A 22953-nucleotide genomic window follows, 5' to 3' on the forward strand; every position below is an offset into this window, starting at 1 on the left:
CACAAATTATATCATATTTATAAAAGTAAACAAACCCTGCTTATTCAGTATGAAACCCGAATGTAGTTTTTTAAAAAGAAACTCGGGCCGCCATTTTGGCTGCCTGAACTTTTATTACCGAGAGAACAATTTACAAGGGGGGCAAGGAGGACTTTGCAGAGTGTTACATCTTACATGGGGAAATAGGAAGAAGGAAGGCACAAGAAACTGCCGACTAATCAAACATATCCACGATCCACTAGAGGATTTACAGGCTATAATACAGATAGATTTTGAAAAAAATCTAACTCTATCTCTAATCATAAATCCGTGCTTTTCTCGAACACTAATCATAAATCCATGTGCCTTAGCACCTTGCTGGGTGACTCGCTAGATGTAAGCGTTCAATGAAGAAAATCTTGTTCTTGAAGTAAGAGTCTGAATTGACGTCGTTTTTGTAGTTCTGCCATTCTGTGTATCTTTGATTCGTGTGTGCCACAAACACTATGGATTGTCATCTCCATCATTGACAGTTCCAGAAAATATAGTCCGATTATTGATGGCTAACCACTCCTCTTTGACTGCATAATCACACTCCAAAAACAACAAAACATGTCACGATCTGTTAATTTACTTATCTTTGAGACCATTCATCTTCACTTGCAACTACATGATTTTAAAATAAGCAGATACCTTTTCCAGCACCATCGGTGGATTATTTACTTGGCTTTCTAGAAAAACCCTACGGGTTGTTTAGGGAGGTGGCGCCTCATGACGTGATTTTACACGGGTGCACGTATCCAATCAGTTGACCAGATTATTAGCGTGTTTCTTTACTCCATGTATGTGTCCACCAAACGTTGCATACGTTACTGCACAACCAACAGCTGTTGAGATTGAATAAGCAGATGGCAAATTCGACATGAAACATGAACAGTTTCAACTGAGTTTACCTACGTCATGCGAGTTCAAAGTTCCAAGGAGTGCAATCCGCTCTCTTTTGGCACTTTTCAAATGCCTAGAGGTGAGCACGAGACGTCGAAGAACGTCTTCCCATGAACAAAGCAAAGACCCATTAACCAAAGGCATAGTGCTCTACTGTTTTACTGAGTGGCTTACCTCTGGTCTGTGTTACCGTGAGCAGTAAAAGGCAACTACACGACGAAAAAAGTTGAATGAAACACCATGTTGAATTGTCGATGCACATCAATTATCAAATGATGCAGATGCAGGTTCAAGCACATATTTTAAATGTATGGCATGGTAGAGCTGCCAAAGTTGGCTTCTTAACACTAGGCACGGCCCGTATGGCCGTATGGAAATGGAACCAGCCTCACGAAATTTTTGCAAAGAGAAGCAGACAGGCGTCAGCAAACTGTTGCAAAAGAATACGCACCCGACATGAAGAAACACTGATTGGCACCGCCCATCACCTTCACCGATAGGAGGATTGGACGGACACAAACCGTGTCCTTTTGGCTCCGTGAGAGGGAGTGTAGGTGAAAGAGAAAACTGGCTCCAGTAAACAGTATTTTGTATTTGTCCGAAGGAGTCGGAGCGGGCCGAAGCTCTTCCTGAAGCATGAACAAGCCATGAAGCCAGTCAATCTGCACTGGTACAGGCGTCCCTTTCAAGTTTCAACTTCTAGAGGAGCTCCGACCAACCATCAAGCAGCAGTGATGTCCTCGTGTCGAGGACCAAAGATATCTACATGCACAGACAACCCCTCTGCCAAGATAGTGATGCTGAGGCAATTTGCTTAAAATGTATAGAATTAAGAGCAGCGTGTAAAATATTCAATGTCTGGTCCATTTTGGAACAAGTTAATCATCGCTCAAAATTTGCTGCAGACAAAGAAGTTCAATCAGTCATCACATGCGATTTGCAGTCAATTCACGGTGGTCAGAACTCCGGTCTACACAGGGTTGCCAATGGTGCTACTGAGGGAGAGAAGGAAAGATGTAAAACTACAGAAAGTATTCTTCATGTAAAAAAAAAACTGAAGTACTACAATTCTCGATGATGGTGGGTTCTAAAAGTTCTCTATTTCCACGGTAGGTTGGTGCTAGTTACAAAATCTTTCCATCATTTCAAATGCTGCGCTCTCCAGTCAACCGCAAAATCTGTGTTGTCATCCTCTTCATCACTTGATGCATCGCTACTGGACTCCGTGTCCATACCTACAGGTTTGCTATTTACTTTAGCAGTACGGGCAGCTTTTGACTCTACAAGCTGTTTCTTCAACATATCTACTCGCTGCCTGTACTCCCTGTGTACAAATGAAAAGATGGTCACAATAAAAACCACGTGTAACAGGATCAATCTGCAGCAGCCATCAGGGATGTGAATAAGTATCTTACTGTTGCTCTAGAGTCAAGTACTCCTCCCTCTCAGCAGCAGCATCGATCTGCAGCATAAATGCAAAGTTTGCTCATATCGGCAGTGTGGAGTTAATATCTATAATTATAGGCACGTATTCTTTTTCACCGTAAGCATAGAATGTAGAATTCAAGTTAGCCTAACCTCCTCTTCTTCAAGGCGATCATCAACTTCCTGCAAGTCCTCTTGAATTTCCTTCTCGAATTCTTTGTATGCATCACTGTACAAGAATTTTTATGAATTAGCAAGATAATGTTAGTGTACATAACAAGAACCACGTATAATAATAATTTACTAAGTCTATACTGCTGCAGATTTTGATCTTGACTTATGCAAAAATGCAAAACAGGTGTGGAAATAACAATACATGACTTGGTTTACAAATCATCCTCATGCTGTTAAATTATGCTGATCAGCACACTGCAAAGCGACAAGATCGTAAAATGCTATTCAAAGTATAACCAGTCAATCCTGGTTATTTATCGAATTTAAAATTGCCAAAGGAACAGGGCAATACATGATTAATTAGGGGTTGTTCTGATGAAAAAGGCCATGGATTCTAGATGCAATGCAAATGCAAGAGGTGACCATGAAAACTTACTTCATGTCAACTTTTTGAGGTTGGATACCACGTGCCCGGAGATCAGCATCTTTGTTATCAAAGAAACCTTCAGGCAATGATGCTTTCACTTGAGCAGTTCCTGAACTCTTTGCATCTTTAGACAATGAACTGGGTTCACTGGATTGCGTGCTGTTGCCAGTTTTGCTGTTATCAAAGAAGCCATCAGGGACACCTTTCACCTGCATGTGATTGGAATTAGCGATCTCTCCAGATGTACTAAGTTCGTTAGGAGCAGGAGCTGGAGCTTCATCTTCATCTGCATAGTCGAAAAAATTCCCTGGAAGGATTCCTTTGGCATTGGTATTGGTATGACTCCCTTTCTTTGCCATTTGATCTGGCCTAACAGATGGTTTATCTGTGCTTGCATCATTGGCCTTCGGTTGAGTAACAGCAACTTCACGGCGCACAGACCTTCCTTCAGGACCAGTATCTAGTTATCGAAGTTGTTGAATTAGTGGAGATAAGCATCATATTACACTGTAGCATACTGGTACAAGTAGGAAGCTATACCAATAATACATCTGTTTTATATGTTCCATAAAACAAAATGTGCAAAACCCCTTCAGTATAACTTTAAGATTAATGTGCTTTATTCAGATATTGTAAAATATCTAAAACAACTTCATGATGTATTAAATCCTACACCATGTTTCACTTAACATAGTGGCACACTTACAGATTTAATGATTTATCAGATACAGTTAGGAATGTAATTGCAATTTATTGGTAGAGTTAAATAAGATTAACAATTGGCATACAGAGATTAAAATGATACGTCAACATATATGTTTTATGAGAAAATACAGTCCAAATAGATTACATTGCACAACTCTCTAGTCTATAGAAACATGGCATCTGTGCAAAGAGTACATAGATGTCTTAAGAAAAACGTAAGGCGGACATTGGACCAGTGGCAGACCAAAAGGAAAATTCAGTCAACCAGATGTAGCTTAGGCAAAAGAAGAAAATTAATTTCCATGATAATGATAATGCATCTGACTTACAACCACAGAAACATGACATTGAAAACAATAGAAGAAAAATGCTCACATAGTATACTATAGAGCTAGTTAATTTTACGCTATTTGGAGAAGGGAGGTCGTTTGGTATTCTCACCATCATTTTGCCTTTTTGTTCCCTGATTATCAAAAAAATTGGTAGGTAGTGAGGTAGATTTTTGCTTGTGAGACTCCACTGGTTGTTCCTGCTTGGTATTATTGCCTCGAGATCCTGCACCTGCTGCAACCTTAGCAGTTGCTGCAGCTTTTGCCTGTTATCAAAATACAAGCTCAGTTCAGAAGCAGTAAGGAAAGGCACCTTCAATAGCAAATACACTTCGAATGCACAGTGTATGAATGCAATTTCATAAACTATCAGCTCATTCTTGGAGCGATTAAATTATACTTAGTATCTATCTCAACACAGAAATCATGTTCAGGCAACTCTTGTGGAAAGACAAGTATTCTATTTGATAGTAAGCAATAACTACAGACAACATAGATAAGGGAAAATAATGGTTTTCACCGTAGATAATATGCTATTGACTACGGTTAATACAGATAAAACATTTACCACCGAAACTCTGAAAGAGTAACCAGAATTTTTTTATAGAAAAGAAACCCACATCAAAGCAATCCTTAGAATAAGACAGTAGACAGAGGGTAGACCATTGGACTGCCATAAACACATGAATAAATAGGCATGAAACTTCTTCCGTAGTCTATGGAAGTTCAGAGGTGTGCTCAGAGGGGTTCAAATTAAATGGCTACCAAAAGAAACAAAACAATATAGGCGTCAAATATGTATTTGTACTGGCACTGTTTAGTTTCATATGGAACTAGCTATACAAGCAGAGAAAACCACGACTTCTGCTTACGACACTTCCTTCTTTTCCCTAAATGAAGTGATGGATAATACTAAGTTTCACATAGGATATCACAGCATAGTATAATGTGTATTGTGTGTCACTGCCTTTAAACATCCACTCGAATTATCCTCTCAACATGGCCAGCACCCACACTACAAGTCAACCAATGTTCTCAATTTGTCCAAGTAGCCAGCTTAGCCGCGATTAGTCGATGATCAATGGCATACTAGTGTATTACTCCCTCCGTTCCAAAATGTAGGTCGTTTTGGCTTTTCTAGATTCATAGTGTTTGCTATGCACCTAGATATAACATATGTCTAGGTGCATAGCAAAAGTTATGAACCTAGAAAAGCTAAAACAACCAACATTTTGGAACGGAGGGAGTACCTATTATATACACTATATATGACATACAGGGCCTGGTCAGTATATGGACCTCAAGAGTAGCATTGACTAATCGACAATTAGTTGTCCAGATTGATTGCCCGGTGGCCAACAATTTTACCTCATGATGTTTCCGTGACACTTGGTGCGCGGGCCAAAGTGCTTCAGACTTCAAAGTAATATTGCAGACTCTGCATATGGGCTGATCAAATTCATTATACCTGCACAAGGTTATACAACTTATAGATGTCAATCCGTTAGTTCATACTAGCATTATTTAATTAAGATCCGGGGTACAATGTGAGGAACATTTTCAGTTTGTAGCTATAACTTAAAACTAGTTCTGATCTTACACGTGTGCTGTGAAGGTCTATGACAACCTCTGTAGAATAAATGAATGATGAAAGATGCTGGAATTCACTGTCCACTCTAAACTAATTTTTCTGATGACATTTCGGCTATCGAATGCATTAGCATACATACCATGAGAGTGTAAAATATTGATTCAGGGAGCTATACAGTACTTCGGAGCTATTGTCTACTGGCTAGAGTGAATCAACAAGTCTACTTGTTAGAGGTTTACGCACCACTACCTAGACCCTCACAATTCGCGGCTGTTCATCAGAATGCCCTAGGGTTTATACCTCGTACCAATACGGCAGCCAACCCAATCATCCCGAGTCCCAACCACGGAACCTAGCGGCAGGATTCCGAAGCCCAACCCAGAACCAAACCAAAGACACGGATCGAGAGAGAGAGAGAGAGAGCCGGAGCGGAACCTGACGAGCGAGGGGTCGATGCGCCGCTGCTGCTTCTCCTTGGTCTCGCGGAGCTTCGCGCGGAAGATGGCCTTCCTCTGATCCATGCGGGCAAGGCCGTCCCCCGGAACAGGAAGGGTCTCGCCCTCGCCCTCGCCCGCGGCGGGATACGGCAGCTGGTGGCGCGGTTCCGTCCTCGTCTAGAAGGTTCTGAAGAAACGGGAGCTGTCGTGGCAGGAAGGCACTGGCAGCGGGGGGAAGGAACAGGACGGGGGCGGTTGTTGGGCCAAGCAGATCAGGCGGGCTGAAACCGCCAACAGGGTCTTGTTTCGCGCGCGTTGGTTTGGGAGGCCTGCGATTTCTGCGGATTCTTCGGCCCAGTACACACACGCACTCGAAGTCGAAGACCTCTGTTCTCTTCTTCTCTGCGTGCTGCGTGCGTGAGGGTGGGGGGGGGGGCTCGCCCGCGCGCTCGCCGGCGGGGGGAGGGGCGCCCGGGGGGGGGGGGGGGGAGGTGTTCGCGCGCGCGCTCGCCGGCGGGGGGAGGGGGGGCTGGCGCGCTCGCCGGCCAGCGCGGGGGGGGGGGGGGGGGGGGGGGCGCAAATGCGCGCCGCCGCCGGGGGGGCGGGGGGCAGATCCGCGCCGCCGCCGGGGGGTGGGGCGGGGCGGCGCGCGCTCACCGGCCGGGGGTGGGGCAGATCCGCCGCAACCCCGGGGGGGGGGGGGGGGTTGGGGGCGCGGCAGAGGGCAGAGGTGAGCCGCCGCCGGCGGTGCCCGGGGGGGGGGGGGGGGGCGGCGGCAGAGGGGAGAGGGGCGGTGGCTCACCTGCAGGCGGGCGTTGGGGGGGGGTGACGGGGGTGACGGGCAGCAGTGCTAGCGCGCGCGCGTCCCGCGTCCGCTCGGTTTCACCGAGCCGCATGGTTCCGCGTCCGAAGGTATATTCCCGTTTTGGACCCGCTCCGTTCTACCCTTCCTCAACCAAAAAATGGTAAAAATGGAACCGGTCGGACGAGGTTGGACGAGGTGGTAGGAGAGCAGTCATCAGTCGACAGATTAACCTTCCCTTTCGCATACTAAGTGTAGTCTGTTTTGATTGACGATTTGCAAGGTCAACACTAGCAAGTTGAAGATGCCACCTCCCCGCCTTTCGCTCTACGGCTGGAATCGGAATACTCCATGTTAGTGTGCCGGGCATATCGGACAGGACTCGAAAGAACGGACACGGTAATTTGGCCCGTCTCAGCTCCTGGCAAATCGGCAACAGGCCTAACAGTAGTCGCTCAGAATTTTCTGAACAGGAAATGAACACGCCCAGCTAAACATGCTTCGCATCTTTTAAGCAACATACATCCGAGTAAAATTGCGTTAAAACCTAGAGACTGGCGCTAGGGCTGTACATGCATTGAAGTATAAGACCGTCCAAAATGCAGTTGCATTTGCAGGAGCTAGACGAACCGCTAGCAAGTTGACAGTTCGCTCCATAAACGGCAGTTGAGCGTAATTCGGACAAAAGTTCAAAACAAAAGGGAGGCGAACGTTTTCATCTTGTAGTTGTTGTCCGATGCACTAGTACGCAGGTGTGCAGGACAAACTCATCACCAGCCACCGCCGCTGCCGGAGCCCCAGCCGCTCCCACCATCCTGTGCTGATACGGCTTTTTTAGCGCTGCCCCATCCTGAGTCGTTAGAGCCACCAGCAGCTGCTCCCCAGCCCCCTCCACTTCCACCACCAGCACCGTCAGTACCACCGGCCGCTGTTCCCCAGCCACCTCCACCACTGTTGTTATCACCACCAGCTCCACCCCATCCAGCAGCATCCCCACCCCCAGATCCTCCGCCACTACCACCAGCACCCCAGGAGGAGCCACCACTGCCACCTGTGCCCCATCCACCTCCGCCACTGCCAATGTTATCTGTCCAGCCTCCACCATTGTCATCATTGCCAAAGTTGCCACGACCACGCCCACGTCCTCGTCCACGACCACCAGAGTTGTTCCTTGAATCGAACCTCCCTCCTATTTTAAAGGGGGAAAAACAAGAGTTATAGTGTTCATGAATTTCTGAGGATCTACTAACATATTAAAAAATGTTGGTCAAATCACATGCAACTGTCAGAAAATATATTCAGATAAAGATGGTTAATTTCCCAGGCAACCAGATGAGTAGCACGTTCTTCAGAAAAGGTTTCTAAAGCATCAGACTCGCACAACAGAAGTGGCATGGGAACTAACAATAAAAATGCCACTGCTAGCTTTAATGGACTCCAGCAAACCATAAGAACAATAGTACCAAGTACTTGATGAGTATAAAATCTTAATCTATGTGAGGCAACTTGAAGAGTGAGATGGCTAAGAAATTGATGCATATGAACTTGGTGAACACTAGTGAGCAAATAATCACTGACCTGATCTTCCAGAGAATGATCTATCCCTGTCGTTATTGCTATCTCCCCTCCATCCATCGTTTGCACCACCTGCACCACCACCGGAACCCCAAGCTGAATTTTTCATAGGTACCATAGCAGCAACATTTCGCATGGATGGTCCGGCATCTGGTGGTGGTTTATCAATATTCTTCTGGAAATATGACACAAGGCGATCGATGTTGTCAAAGTCTCTCTTCCGGAATCTGAAGCCCTTTGGGTATAACCCAACATATTCATGATGTGGATTTGTACTCCTAATATATGACAATATAAAGGTGCCAGGATGTTCGTGAGATATGCCAAAGCTATATACTATTCTCATAGGGTTCTCTGCCTTCTCTGCTCTTAACAACTCATCAACCTCATTTTTTAACCCTTTCCTGAATTTACGGTAGGAGAGCATGCTTTTCAGGTGCCCTACCAACGGGTCCACATATCTGTCTATAACCTGTAGATTCATATAAAAAAGGGTTATTCAGATAAACAATGAATGAACACCAATGTAACTGCAGTAGAATTTTGTCAGAAAAGATGAATGTGAACAACTGGATCTGACATAAGTTAAATGAGAAGAGGCAGGCGAGTGAGAGGATTGTCAGGTACACCAACCTCATCAAGGTCTTCAAAAGTTTCATTGTCAATTGTTAGTGTTTTTCCTAGGCGAAGCAAACTTGTTATATCTTTGTGATCCTTCCCACCTTCAGTTATCTCCTTGTGCGCAAAAACACCATCAAAAATTTTCAAGGTAAGAGTCAAAAATGATGGTCCCCGAGAACTTGGCCGGATGACCTTCTCACCAGGCTCTTTATCTGATAAGAACTGTTTCAGTAGAAGAGAGTTCTGATTAGATACGCATAGCATACCAGCAGAGAAGAAAGAAGTACAGCGTGCATAACAGATTCGGTTTAACAAGGCAGCAAACCTGCATGGCTTCCTCAGCTGTCAGGTTCTGAAAGTGAGGGTGAACAATCATCCGGGGCTTGAAATGTTTCTTTGCAAGTTCCTTTTGTTTCCGAGCCTTATCCTCTACAGTCTGTGAGGTCAAGTCTTGTTCATGATAGTAAGGGTCTTGATCACCTCTGGAGAATGGTCTTCTCCTCATTTCACTAGCCTTGCATGTTAGGTAAACCATGAACCTATTTTTATTCACATTCCTAATTTTGCCGGTTAACACATCACCTTCGTGTAACTGCGATGATTCTGGATCAAATCCCTCATCAGAATAGTTGTCTGCCATAACTATGGCCTTCAAACCAGAATCAAAGGTGCAGATAATTTTGTTCTCTTGTATATTACGAACAGTTACTTGAACAATCCTTCCCTCAGATATGGTATCTTCAGTTTCACCAGAAAGCATCCAGAATTCCTCATCTGGGCTAGGCTCGGTATACAGGGTCCTCCAGTCAGAGAAACCACACACCAGTTCATCCATTATGTCGCACAGTGTTTCTTTTTTACGGAATTCCTCTGGAAGAGACTTTATATATTCGTCAATGTTAAGACGCTTAAGATTACGTGGGTCTTCTCTAACATGCTCAATCGCCATCTCTTGTTCATCGTCGTCCATCTCATTCACTTCATGTGGAGCATCCTCGGCATAGACATCCTTAGCCAAATTTTTTGCCAATACATATGATTCAGGATGGATCCTTGTATCCTCAAGCAGATCAATGATCTGAGCACTGGCTGCAGCTGCACCACTCCGCCGTACACGTAAGAACCCAGAAGCATTCATGAATACTTTCCTGCCTAGAGGCTTTACAAGCTCCTTGCGACTAAAAATTGATCCCTCTCTTACCAGATCTTTCTGCAAAGCTGAAGCTTTGCGCGGACCCAGACCAGCAATAAACTGTAAAGTCGAGAAATGCCACTCATGGCTAGCAGCAAGATTAACATCAAACCCTATCTGATTTGTTGCATCAACCATTACTTGCTCAACAACATCATATTTCTCATCAGGAGTAAGGAAGTGTTCAAGCGCGTGCAGTTTCCAAGAGAGTATCTCTTTTCCAGGTCCACATAGTGTTGCAATCATTGCCAATGGATTCTGAAGATAACGTCCAAGTGCCACAGCACGCTTCACAATACCTGTACCATGGTTGAGACATAAAGACAGAACGGCTGTTAATAAGGTACATATCAGAAGAGAACAGTAAATCACCATGTTGCTACTATACCTGATTGGCCAGGAAGTTGATCCGAAGATATTCGTGAGTTCTCATACAAGCGAGGCACAGACTCGTCACCATAGACGATGCTAAAATTTTCCATTTGTGGGTTAACATCCCTTGGATGATCTTCTACAATTCTAAAAATAACCTAACACAAGGATAAATGAAATTTAAAATAGACTTCCACAACAGCTATTAAGAGAGCATAAATGAAAATTTCACCAACCAGCTCTATACCCACAAGCAATGGGATATGGAAATATGTTCACATTTATAGCAACTGTAGTCGGCGCTACAAATGCAAAGCCTCATAACCATGGAGACAACCACATAGAGCCATACTAGGCTACCATAATATCTAGCAACGTTTGGTATGCAACATAGTAGAAGAACTAGGGATATAAGCAAACTAAACAGCAACAATCATGCCAGGAAATATGCAGTTAGAATTTTTCTTATGAAGGAACAATATATTGGGACAAGCCTACAAGGAACCCAGGACTCCAGGAGACAATGACTAGAAAACCAGGGGAAGAAAAATGCTGCATGGAGGAAAGACAATAACTGAACATATATGGAGTTCTGGAAGGCAAGGTGAACACAGGAGATTGTAACTACAAAACCAGCTGCAACAAAATGTCTGCAAATGCTGCTAGTAACACCATCTCCATATAATGGTAAATTCATTATATGCCACTGGGATAAACTCTAATCCCAGATCTGCCACAGCTAAAACAAATATCCCATACGGCGCCACTGTATCCAAAAATAAACATTGTACTTGTTCTAACATGACTAGAAATTTATTTACAAACATGCAAAATAAAGACCAACTGATACCTCATAAATATCATCCTTGAGTTGTCTGCAATTGTAGTTTGACGCTCCTACACATACAACATGTGGTTGATGATCAGTCATAAACTTTAGAACTCGCTGCTGGTCATTCTTCTTCCGCTGCGTCTCAGCAACTCCTTGAGACCTGTTACTGATAGAACCTGCATATAGAACATCAACCAATTCTCCTGATGAGTCTAGCATTACAAAGGTGGTTGCTGGTTTCCCAGGACCCCAGCAGCAGGCCATAACTCTCAACTCCGATTCGTCATCCAAATCAATGTCAGCATCCTTCTTGTCTGCATCCTTCTTCTTCCAAGGAGCAACAGTAACCTTGTTCCACAATTGTTTCCCATATTCCATATGGAGCCAATGTTTGGCTTTTGCTGTCAAAAGAGATCGAGCCTCCTTTTCCATTGATGGAAGGAGGAAATTAAAGAAGGCATCATCCAGTATCATCTTCCGTTGCTCATCCCACAATTGTGCAGACTTACTGACACAATCACTTAGGTAATTCTCGCGTGCATCAGACATGAGTTCTTTCTTTGCATTTTCGGGCAGTTTTACGGTAACCTTGAGGAGCTTTTCTTCCTCCGCTTTCTGAATAAGTAGCCACTGTGCATCTACAAACTTGCACAGTGGTTTCTCTCTCAGCCACTTAACACCTGATAGTTGATGATATGGATCTATGATCGTATTGCCTTCATGTGTGGGACTCGTTGATACAACTGCTTTATTCATGAAGATGCCTCGAATATGCTTTCTTATAATTGGCTCACAACCTATCTCAACTGCTGCCTGATAACAAAGACAACCCAAGGGAAATGGAATATTGTTGTCAGCTGAAATGAACCTAAATTAAGTTTCGCAGGCTATAAAGAATGGTCAAGATTGTGGGATCTATTGGATACCATGTGTCTCGCACCACGAAGAACATCTTGTGCTGTTTCAAACATTGCACATGTGAAATTTGCAGCAACCTCTTCAGGCGAACCTTTCCCACTATCAAGCTCGCCTGCTTCCTGAAAGAAACACATACGCATATGGTACACGAAATCATTTTTACAGAACATAAAATATGCAAGCAACGGATAGGTTGCGCACACAGTATTGTCCCAAAATAAAATGCCAGTTACGTCACATACAGGTATTTTTGTTAATGTCAGATGGTGACCTAATTGCTCAGCACTACGTCCAAATTGGCTGGCAACCTCCCATAACCCTGCCTTGTGACAGATACTGTACAAGGATTTCCTTTTTGGCCGTTTAAATTGTCCTTCTTCTTCAACTTCACCTGGAGGAAAGTGTAAATTGAATTTTGCATCAACATCCTCCACCTCTTTCTCAGATTTAGCATCCTTCAGTGCTTCAATGATGGAATTATATAGTTGCCGGTTTAGTTCCTGCCTTGTGACATCATCTATCCTCCGTTTCTCATCATCAAATCTCTTTTCATAATACAACTCTAAAGCGACCTTGCGCTTCTGAAGAAGTAGCCACTTTCTGTCTAAGGTCTGAACTGCCCAGAGTAGCTACATAGAACATAAGAATTGTGTTAACAGTTGCAGATAGTAAATTCATGGTGAGGAGCCAATATTTGGTGAATAATACTTACTTTATGCCACCTCATTTTGGGTGCATCCTTTTTATTATCCTGGTCATTTGAATCAAGATCTCTTAACAGGCTTGGGCACATCTCTTTTCGATACATAGCAATGAATGGAATCTGACAGGTAACGAAAACTATGTCAGGAAAGCAACATAACGGATTGTGAAGCGAACTAGCGTAATTTTCCATACTTCAAATTTGTTGACATGCAACATGTTCAAGACGTTAACAATATCCTTCTGGTCAATATCCTTGTTCACGTGCTCATTGCCAAAAAAGGACAGAAACCCATCCCCAGTTAGTTGGCTGTGTATCCATACACTTTCTTCCTCTATCATCGTGGTATCCGTTGGAGGATAGCCAGTCAATTCTTCAGACAGCTGCCAAAAGAGCAACAAATTAGATGTATGTTGCAAACTTCAAGATTTGAGTCCAAAATTAAGTTAAATGGTACATACCTGTATCCTCTCAGGAACATCATTTTCTTTTATTTGCTCATCTTTTGTTGTCATATACTTCTCTGCAAGAATAAATGGCTCAAACTCATCTTCAAGCCTCTTCCCCCTCAACTCACCGGAGTTAATAGCCTCCCTCTCCATTTCTTGCTTTCTTCGTGCTAGCAAGTCATCAACATCACCAAATATGTCTTGGGCCTCTTGCAGGGCAGATGATGATACACCAGCAGCTTGCCGTGGTACCTTCTTTTTAAATTTCTTCCTTCTAGAAAATATGGCATTGTAGATTACTTGGAGTTGCCAGAGTCATATATAGACATCAACTGGTTGGTAAAAGATAGGAACACAAAGACCCGCACCTTACAACTTGGCCATTCCCATCAATTTCATCTTCCTCCACAATGAAATCTGCCATTTCATCCTCATCATCATCTGGCTCCTCAGTTTCATCTACCTGCTGATCGTCCTCAATGATGTCCTCCTCATAGGGCACAGAATCTGAGGAAATAGAATTGCAGTTGATATGAAAATAGCTTAAGCTATTTTGTGGAACAATAGGGGAAAAAAGACAGAAGGCCGTCGGTTGTGGTGCAGCTACCTTGAGCGTCACCAAATAAACTGTACTCAACTCTCTCCTTGCCAGTACGTTTTTTCCCAGTTCCATCCTCATCTGACAAACCGCGCTCATCCATTTCAGATTCCCTTCCAGCTTTCTTCAAGCGTTTAAACTTGTTTCCCTACAAGAAGACTCCAGGCTTTGGTCAGAATGAGCATTCTTCAGAAACAACCTAAAAAAAACTCGACAGGCAAGCTCAAACTTTGACTATGTAAACATACAGGCTTTGGCCGACTGATGCCAGTGATGTTATTATCCTGCAGCAACATGTAGTCATCCTCATCAAGCATGAAGTCTTCTGATTCCCTGGGCACAACTCTTGCATCTCAGCACAATGCAACATAATAGACCACATCTATTTCGAGTAAGATGGAAAGCAAGTACCTTTTCTTCTTCCTTTTCTTCTTTCGCCTCTCATCATCGCTCTTCTGTTCCTCTTCCTCTCCCTCCTCATCCTCCTCATCTTCATCATCAACTATGAAGCCATCCTTCTCAAATTCATCCTGCCCTTCTGCACATGGACATATTTATCAAGTTGTTACATTGCTGCCTCAGAAAAAATCATAATTGATTCAAATAGGAAAAAAGAAGACAGCTGCAATCTCCAGCCAGTAGCAAAGCAACAAAGCAAAGGAACTGAATAATTGGAATCACAAATAAACAAAATTACTCCCGATTGAGGAGAGAGTTCCACCGCCCAAACACCCGCAGACGCAATCGAAGAAATCGCGAGAAGAATCTGACCTTCGTCATCCTCTTCATCGTCATCCTCGTCGCCATCGTCCCTATCTCTCCGCGAGGTCCGCGGATCCTCCTCGTCGACCTCCTCGATGTCGTCTTCTAGGGTTCCAACAAAGCACCGATTTTTTCCATCAGCAAACGCGCACAAACCACATCGAAACTGCTGAAATCAGCGGGAAAAAATCGCGTACCTTCGTCATCGGAAAGCACCGTGCGTCCCATTGTCCCCGAGGGATTCCAACCTAAGCGAAGCGCCGACAGATGAATTAGGTTAAGTTCGCGGGGTACCAAGCAGCATACAAAGTCCGCGGCAGAATGGAGAAAACGCCGGACTCGATTCCTCAATCACGGCGAGGAAAAGACTCCACGATAACAAAGCGAAAACCTAAAAAAAATCCGTCCAATCAAGTTAGGGTTACTCACCGACGAACGAAGAAATCGATCCAAGCGCGGGCGGATCTCCACACCACCCCGGTCAGATACCGGCGGAGGGCGGAGGGAGAGGGGGAGGGCGACGCTTCTCGGCGAGAGAAGAGCTCTCGGCGGAAGGAGGCCTCGCTTGCTGCGTCCCGGGCCACGGCGATGAGGGGCAACAATGGGCTGCGGCTGAGCAGCGGTAGAATACAAAGGTGAAGAAGGGGAGAGGGAGAGAGAAGAAACCCTTGAGTCGGCTCAACTTTACAGGTTTCCGTTTTTGCCCCTGGTCCACGGAATTCGCAACCGCCTTCTCCCGGTTTTTTTTCATAGGCCGGTTCAGCTAAACCGCGCGCCCTTTTCACGAACAGTGCTGAACCAAGGTCTGGTCCACTCTTTAGAAAACTTCCCCTCGATCGGCACAAAATGGTAGAACAGCGAAAACTATCTAACAATCGCTCAGGTACACATCTCGTGAAAAAAAATCCAATCTGGATCAAGAAAGTCACAGAAGGAAGTTTAGATAACTATACTAACAACGATCAAAGGCTAACCCCTGCATCAAATGCACCAATTGATCTCAAAGCTCACCCTCCAACTCTAACGCAAGCGCATATGGGCGGGATTCAAACTCAAAAGTCTTCAAAAGGTGGAGTAGCTGAGTACCCAAATCTTCTGCCTGATCTCACTAAACTTTTACATGATGGGATCAAACCCAGTGCATTCGCTCTAGAAACGAAATGTGTCGCGGCAGTCTATTGAAATCTGTAACATGATAAACATATTTATAAAGATAAGTAATTAGTAGAAGGTAGATGTAGATTGTTCGGTTTGCAGGGATGTACACTTATATCGTATGGATGGATGACAGGTTGAGCAAAATATTATTTGGCTTGCGCTACCTTTACGCTCGTATCTCCTTTTTATTATTTGGATGCTTGGTTTTGAGGCTATCTATTCAGCGTTCTTAGCTAATTCCTCCGTGGCCTCGCGTTGGCTTGCTCGCTAGCGCGCAGCCATACTTTACATGGCACTTGCAGAATGAGCACCTCCTGAACTGGAATGAGCAGCACGCACACTCATACAGTCGTAGTTATCCATAATAGACACCTGAGCACTTGCGAAATGAGCGTGATTGGCTTCAAGTGGAGTCTCGCAAAGCCTGGAAGTGAAGTTCCTGCAGTTGCAGCGAGGCAGCTCGACAGTCTGAGCATGTTATGCTGGTGAGCTTGCCATGGACCAACCTTGATACTAACATGAGTATGAAAAAGGGATCTATTTCTTTCCATTACAAATAACTAAGTGTACAACAAAAACACCGACCCCCAGTACACTAAAATCACAACACATTACACAGATGCACACAAGAGAGAGAGCAAAAGGAAGAAGAAAATGAACTGTCCAACAGAATGAACATGGCGCCCAAGTCAAAACCGAGTCGCACACTCGTCCACTTGACTGCCTACCCCCGCTAGCGTGAATTCCCATCGCTGCCCTCGGCCGCCGCCGCCGCCGCCGCCGCCTCCTCCTCCTCGTCGCCGCCGGCAGCCGTCCTGCCATCCCCGGCCTCCTCAGGATCCACGCGGCGCCGAGAGGCCTTCATCAGGTGGAAGGCCACGAGCTCCGCGGCGGCGCCGGGGTGGTTGAAGGACCCGAACTTGGGCGTGGTCTGCGCGCTGGAGAAGCCCCGCGCGTGGAACGAGAAGGACTCTCCCCCGTCGCAGCCGCCCGCGGGCTCGTCCTCCCTGCTCGCGGCCTCCGCCGCCGCAGCCGCAGCAGCAGCGGCCGCGGCCGCGACTTCCGCCGCGCGGGGCACGCTCTCGAGCGCCGTGATGCGCGCCCGCGCCCGCCGCCGCTTAGGCTCCGGCCGCCCCTCCCCGCCCTGATCCTCCTCGTCGCGGCCCGCCGGCGCGCGCTTCTCGGGCGCCGCGGGGGGCTCCGCCTCCCCGGTCCGCGGCGGCGGGGGCGAGGGCCCGTCCGCTGCCTCCGCCGCCATTCCCGAGCTCACCCCGACCAGCTCCGGATCGGGGATTTCCGGGGCCCGGTGGAAGGGACGGGGGGACTCCGATCTGCGCGCCTCGGCGTCGCTGGCTCGCTCGCGTGGGTGGCGAGTGGGGGCCGGTCAGATGGGTGACACACTCACATGGCCTCTCGATCGGGGCGGGGGGCGGGCTCTGGCTGGCGTCACGCGCGCACAAGCGAGCAAAGCAACCGAGCCCGCCCTGACGGCTGGCGCGCCGCGCCCTCGCCCACCGCGCGTGCGCCCTTCAGGTCGCACGGCCTCGCCGGGAAGGACGCGAGCTCGCACGGGAGGGGGCGGCCTGCTGCTGCAGGTCAAAGTCTGCCTCACCGGTGAAGTGACCATTCGGTCCGTTTGACACAGTTTCCGTTTAGAGGTGGCCTGCTGCTGCTGAAGGTTTGCAACGGAGCAGTCTGGTGGAGGTGGTGTTCCACAAGTTTTGCTGGCAGTGTTCCGGTTGACTATGGTAGTGAATCGTGATGAGCAGAGACACACCCGGAGGTAGGTAGGCACAGGTTTGGTCGCCGAACGTGTTGATTTGATGCTTGGAACAGTAGGCAGCAGTTGCAAGTTTTCGAGCTCCTTTGGCAGGCCTCTCAAAGCTGGCTCTGGCTGAAGTCCTGCTAAAGGTTTGTTTTTGGAGCAGCTCCATGCATAAAATCGTTGGTGAAATTTAAAATAACTTCTATTACGGTCGTGGAGTTATATACTGTGGCTCTGATCGGCTGTTCCTCTTTAATCTATTTATAAAAAACGGAGTGAATGTATTTTGATAAATATTTTTCAAAACGGCTTCACCTTAAAAAAAACCGCTCCATCTCCATCAGAAAAGATACTTTTTCTGGAAAGCGGAAGCCTTCGCAGACATACCCTTCCGATTCGGGGCCGCAATAATGCTGATTGCTTAAGCCTGCAGAAGTCTGTTGTCTGTATCACTCTGGACGAACTGGACCGTGGGGATGGAATTTCGCATCGGCCCAACAAGAAACGTAGGTCGCATTTTTGGTAGTGGACTGCTGGGCCAGATTTCCATAGCACTACGTAGCAGCAGGTTTGGGCCCGATTTAGTGATAAACTATGATTGGTTTGGGCCAGTTCCTCAGTTTCCTGCACATTCTGCTACTGCAGTCCTCCGCAACTCTACTAGATCATCGTATTCGTTCCAAACTTGTAGCTAATCATTCCGGCAGCTCAAATTGTTTTTGAAGTCGAGCCCAGAATCATATCATTGCTGAGGCGGAACCAACCATTGGTATCTCATGCGAGCTTTGCTGCTTGCGCTTGTACTAACTAGTTCCTTCCTCTCAAGAGTTTCAATTCCCGTGCCCCTGATGTGAACGTCCTGGCATCAGTTGAGAGCCCACCGATCCGTCGCCGGATGCTTGCTGCCGGGCTTCGGGCACTTTCCGATCCATCACCACCTTTTTACGGAACCAACGTACTAGTACCCTGTCACGACAAAGAGCCACCATCAGCAAACGCTAAAGCCTTTTTCACAAGATCTCCGGACAATCTGAAAACGTACGAGAAAATAAAATAAAAAGGGGAAACGTCAGCTGAGGATAGAAAACGAGAGCTAGCCAGTGCGCTGGGCGGACTGGCCGTCTACGTGTGCGGCGGAGATCGCCTCACGTTTCGGCTCCTGGCGCATCGCGCCCCACAAAATCCTTCTCAGCTTGCGCCGTCGCGCCACGCGTGCCCTCGCCAATCGCGGCGCGGCACGTACCCCGCAGATATTTCCGTCGCCACGGCCCCCCGTCCGCGCTACACGTGTCACCCCGGCGCGCCCGGACACCCCGCGGGAAGCAACCCGAAGCCGATCCGGAAAGATGCCGCCGGCAATAATTGGGTGCGGCCCGGCGGCCCCCGACGGCGAGCGCCGGCGCGCGGGACACGCGTCCTCCACCGTGCGGCCGAGCGTCACGTGGCGGGCGGGCAACGAGGTACGCCCGCGGGTGCCGGGACACGTGTCCGGGCGCTCCCTGTCGCCTCCGAGACTCATACGACGGCAGATCAGGGTTGACGGGTCCGTCCTGTTGCGTGTTGGCGTGTTGCTGCTCGGCGTTGAACACGCCGAGCGAGCGGGGCTCATGCAGTTGTGAGACCCAGCCATGGTTGGTGGATCGGGCGAGAGGCGCCGCCGGGATACTTGCCGTGCAGCGTCAGTTCGCGGACGCAACAGTGGCCGGTGCTCCGTAGGACACTGGGACTGTGGTCGTCTGGTCGGTTCAGGATCGGGACGCACGGCCGAGCCTGTTCCAGAAGCTCTCGCCCCGTCTCGACCAGGGCGGACGGCACGAGCGGCGGGCCGTCGCCGTCAGCGCGGCGCGCCCACAGGGACTAGCGCGTTGTGCCGCAGATATTTAGCCGAGGAAAGCGCGCCGAGACAACTCTAATCCCGCACCGAGACGCGCACCCAATTTGCTAGCAGCGTCCTGGCGCCGGGGAGCGCTCCACTTGTCGCGCGGGCGCCGCGACACGACGGCGAGCGGACGGGAATCGGGCCCGTGCCCGCGCGCCTGACCGCCGCGCCGGGAGCGCGGCGGCCGTATATAACCGCCTCCGACCTCGGAAACTTGCGGCACGATATAATTGGCTACCGGCCGGCACCGACCGCCGACCGCCAGTTAGGCAAGGGGAACACTCGCTAGTCGGCGGTCGCTCGCGAGCTCGCGCGCTCGCGCGCCGCGGCGCACGCCGGTGTGTGCGCGAGGTTGATGGGCGCGGCGGGATGAGCGAGAGGGGGCCGAGCAAGAGGCGGCTGAGCGGCGCGTCCAACGGCGGCAGCGGCGGCAATGCGGCGGGAGGGGGCTCTGGCGCCGCCGCGGGGCAGTGGGAGGGGAGCGGCAATGCGGCGCGGATCCGTGGCGTGAACGCCGGGATCATGGACGAGAAGGTGCTGGAGCTCGTGTTCCGGACGCTCAACTGGGACCCGCAGTCGCTGTGCGTGGTGGCGCGGGTGAGCCGGCGGCTGCGCGCCGTGGCGGAGCGCGTGCTGTGGCGGGAGCTCTGCGTCTCGCGGGCGCCGCGGATGGTGGCGGCGCTGACGGGTGGCGCCCCCGCGTCGGCGCCGGCGGCCGGGCGCATCGGCGGCGGGTGGCCGGCGCTGGCGAAGCTGCTCCTCTTCTGCTGCGGCGCGGCGGGGGCGGCGGTCCCGGGCCACTTCGCCCCGGTGTCCCGCTTCTCCAAGACCTCCGGCCGGAGCTTCCTGTCGCGGCGGTGCGCGGGGGACCTGCTGTACGTGTCGGACCCCTGCGAGCACGCGGTGGCCGGCGCCGCCGACGACGTGGGCGCCTACCGCGGCGTGTTCCGCGGGTTCATGCGCTCCCGGACGCGTGCGTGGCTCGTGGGCCACCGCGCCCCACTGGAGCCCCGCGTGCGCTGCCCCTACTGCGGCGCGCGCGTCTGGAGCATGACCGCCGCCGGGCTCGCCCCGCGCAGCGCGTCGCGGCGGCTCGGCGCCAACGACGGCTGCCTCGAGTACTTCGTCTGCGTCAGCGGGCACCTGCACGGCAGCTGCTGGCTCGCGCGCCTCTCCGACAGCGAGGGCGCCGGGCCCGACGGATCCGACGCCGACGACGCGTCCGCCGACGAGGACGACGTCGGGCTGTGACTCGCCTCGCCGACGCCGGCGACGGATTCGACCTGTACAGAGAGTCTAGTTTAGCCTCAGCTTAGCATTTTTCCCCCTCTTTTCCTTCCAATTCATCTTTGTAAATGCTGTGGCTGGCGGCGTGCCGCAGTTGCATTGCTCCGGTGTCCGCCCGACGCCACCGGATCAGCACCAGGCACAGGCACGAGCCAGCCTTGCAGGTGCGGCGCGCACCGACGCGCCGTGCTTTTGACACCGTGGCCTGCTCGGCGCTTCACATGGGCCATGGCAGAATCTTTAAACCGGCAGGGGACTTGGTATGCAATTCCTCTCCCTTTTGAAGAGACCATGCCTCCATTTGTTTTCGAGACGGCCGATCCGACTTCGCCGCCGTGCCGCATTGATGCGTTTCTGGGCTGCCGCCGGCGGTGCCCATCCCGGCGTCGGCGTGGCCATTAGCCCCATGCCTCCGAATGGTCCCGTCCGGCCATGGCGCAGTAGCGCACACGAGGCTTTTCCCGTGGCTGTGACGGATCGACGGGTCACGGATGGGAGGCTCCCGGCCCGGCCTCCGGGACCCCGCGGCCGGAATTCTGTACTCAGGAGTTGTCCGTCCGTAGCGGGACAGGGTTCCTTGTACGTATTCGGGCGAAACACAACGCATCAGGCCACCGTTCGAAGAAGATGGCGATCGCCGCTGCAGAGCAGAGGTCCTGGCTTTCACGAGGGATTTTGTGATGGCTTGCGGGGACACGAGTACAGTAAACATCCCCGACAGTTGAACAGCTCGCAAAGCTTTGTTTGTCATCCAATGGATGTGTAGTGTGTTCCTCTGAAAAACTAGGTCAGCAGTGTAGACAGCTGTTGTAAACATGCAGTGTGAAAATCTTATAACATCAATCAATGGTGCGCATGAACATGGAGCGGTAGAGGTGCTGCAAAAGTAAAAAGTTATATAAGAGCGTTTTTCCTGTGTACTGACATTGCACAACTCGGTCAATATTTTTTACTGAAACAGTATGGTATGGTATTCCTGGGTGTTGTGTCTTCAAGCCTTCTAGGAGAAAGGTCACTGACAACGGCCAGAGTCTGGTTAACTTGGCACTTCAACAAACACACATGGTTCGGTCGCAAAGAGCTCGCATGTTGGTCGCTGCCTTGTGATCGAAGCGATAATGCTTCGGATAAACCACTAGATCGCACATGGCCCTGCTCCATTTGCATCAACGAGGAACGACAAAAATGACTTGCGAAGCGCCGCAACAACAGAACAAAGCAAATCTGAATCTGATGGACGTTAAGAAACATATGAGCTCTGTAAGCAACAAACAAGGGCCCAAATCACGGGCCAGACCGTTATCAAATTCCAGTAACAAAAAAAAAATATGATACTGGCAGTTCGTAGATTTCACGTAAATGTTGTGACGCAAAATCGCGGGCTTCAAATTTATCATGAAGTCTTGGCTCTCACACGTTACCCCAAATTCTGAAATCAACATAGAACAATCACCAAGAGCACGGTTCCTGACCCCCACAAAAAAAAACAAAGGCAATCTTGCTTCAGGTAAATGTCGTGACACAAACTTTGAATTGTTACGTGGTTTCAGGTTCAAGAAACTAATGTACTACACTAATTTACGAGCTACTAATGCAAATTCCAACAAACAAATTGAACAGCTATAAGTCAGTGTCCAGGACAGTCAACTCAACAAGCAACAGACTGTAACATTATCCTGCATCTTAAGCTGGCACTCGAGCAACTAAATACAGCTGACAAAAAAAAAAGATCCGAACACAAACAGATAAAAGATGCAATTACTACGAGATCGCGTGTCTACCAACCTTACTGTGACACTAGATTTGAAGCAACTGTGGTGCTAGGCAACACTAGTGAAGACTACCCTACCCCTCCGCACCTAATTTACACTTGGATTGAAAGCTTAACATGTTGAAACTACGCAAGAGGGGTTACCACAAAGCAATTGGGACATGCAGGGACCGAAGGTGATTAATAAGTCAGCTGAGCTACAGTATGTCTGTATCATGTTCACCAACCAAGCTAGTTCTATCATCAGTGGACCAAAC

At 48.7% G+C, this 22953-nt stretch overlaps 4 protein-coding genes across 5 annotated transcripts; 1 reads left to right on the forward strand and 3 right to left on the reverse strand.

The window, feature by feature from the left end:
• Positions 1 to 1767: 1767 nt before the first annotated feature.
• On the reverse strand, positions 1768 to 6422 carry LOC112887235 (zinc finger protein 830). The gene is made up of 7 exons (XM_025953362.1): positions 6011 to 6422; positions 5353 to 5452; positions 4097 to 4250; positions 2960 to 3410; positions 2503 to 2578; positions 2340 to 2386; positions 1768 to 2248 (listed from the first exon to the last, which is right to left on the reverse strand). The coding sequence occupies exons 1-7, from the start codon at positions 6094 to 6096 to the stop codon at positions 2065 to 2067; spliced, it is 1098 nt and encodes a 365-aa protein (XP_025809147.1). The 5' UTR covers positions 6097 to 6422; the 3' UTR covers positions 1768 to 2064.
• Positions 6423 to 7291: 869 nt separating this feature from the next.
• LOC112884749 (transcription elongation factor SPT6-like) lies at positions 7292 to 15472 on the reverse strand. Of its 2 annotated transcripts, none has more exons than XM_025950291.1 (18): positions 15266 to 15472; positions 15034 to 15084; positions 14846 to 14938; positions 14486 to 14612; positions 14323 to 14407; positions 14084 to 14222; positions 13845 to 13983; positions 13489 to 13750; positions 13222 to 13410; positions 13037 to 13147; positions 12567 to 12953; positions 12333 to 12443; positions 11425 to 12219; positions 10591 to 10732; positions 9336 to 10501; positions 9023 to 9232; positions 8393 to 8861; positions 7292 to 8003 (listed from the first exon to the last, which is right to left on the reverse strand). In XM_025950291.1, the coding sequence occupies exons 2-18, from the start codon at positions 15062 to 15064 to the stop codon at positions 7585 to 7587; spliced, it is 4875 nt and encodes a 1624-aa protein (XP_025806076.1). In that variant the 5' UTR covers positions 15065 to 15084; positions 15266 to 15472; the 3' UTR covers positions 7292 to 7584. The 2 variants fall into 2 exon arrangements, with proteins under 2 accessions (XP_025806076.1, XP_025806074.1); XM_025950289.1 differs by having other exon boundaries at positions 14846 to 14941.
• A 1041-nt stretch (positions 15473 to 16513) lies between these two features.
• On the reverse strand, positions 16514 to 17936 carry LOC112884752 (tol-Pal system protein TolA-like). Its single transcript, XM_025950294.1, has one exon. The coding sequence runs from the start codon at positions 17250 to 17252 to the stop codon at positions 16728 to 16730; it is 525 nt and encodes a 174-aa protein (XP_025806079.1). The 5' UTR covers positions 17253 to 17936; the 3' UTR covers positions 16514 to 16727.
• Positions 17937 to 19658: 1722 nt separating this feature from the next.
• On the forward strand, positions 19659 to 21851 carry LOC112884750 (EID1-like F-box protein 3). The gene has a single exon (XM_025950292.1). The coding sequence runs from the start codon at positions 20008 to 20010 to the stop codon at positions 20887 to 20889; it is 882 nt and encodes a 293-aa protein (XP_025806077.1). The 5' UTR covers positions 19659 to 20007; the 3' UTR covers positions 20890 to 21851.
• The last annotated feature ends 1102 nt before the right edge of the window (positions 21852 to 22953 follow it).

Source organism: Panicum hallii, chromosome 3, assembly GCF_002211085.1.
Source record: "Panicum hallii strain FIL2 chromosome 3, PHallii_v3.1, whole genome shotgun sequence".
In the NCBI taxonomy this organism is placed as follows: Eukaryota; Viridiplantae; Streptophyta; class Magnoliopsida; order Poales; family Poaceae; genus Panicum; species Panicum hallii.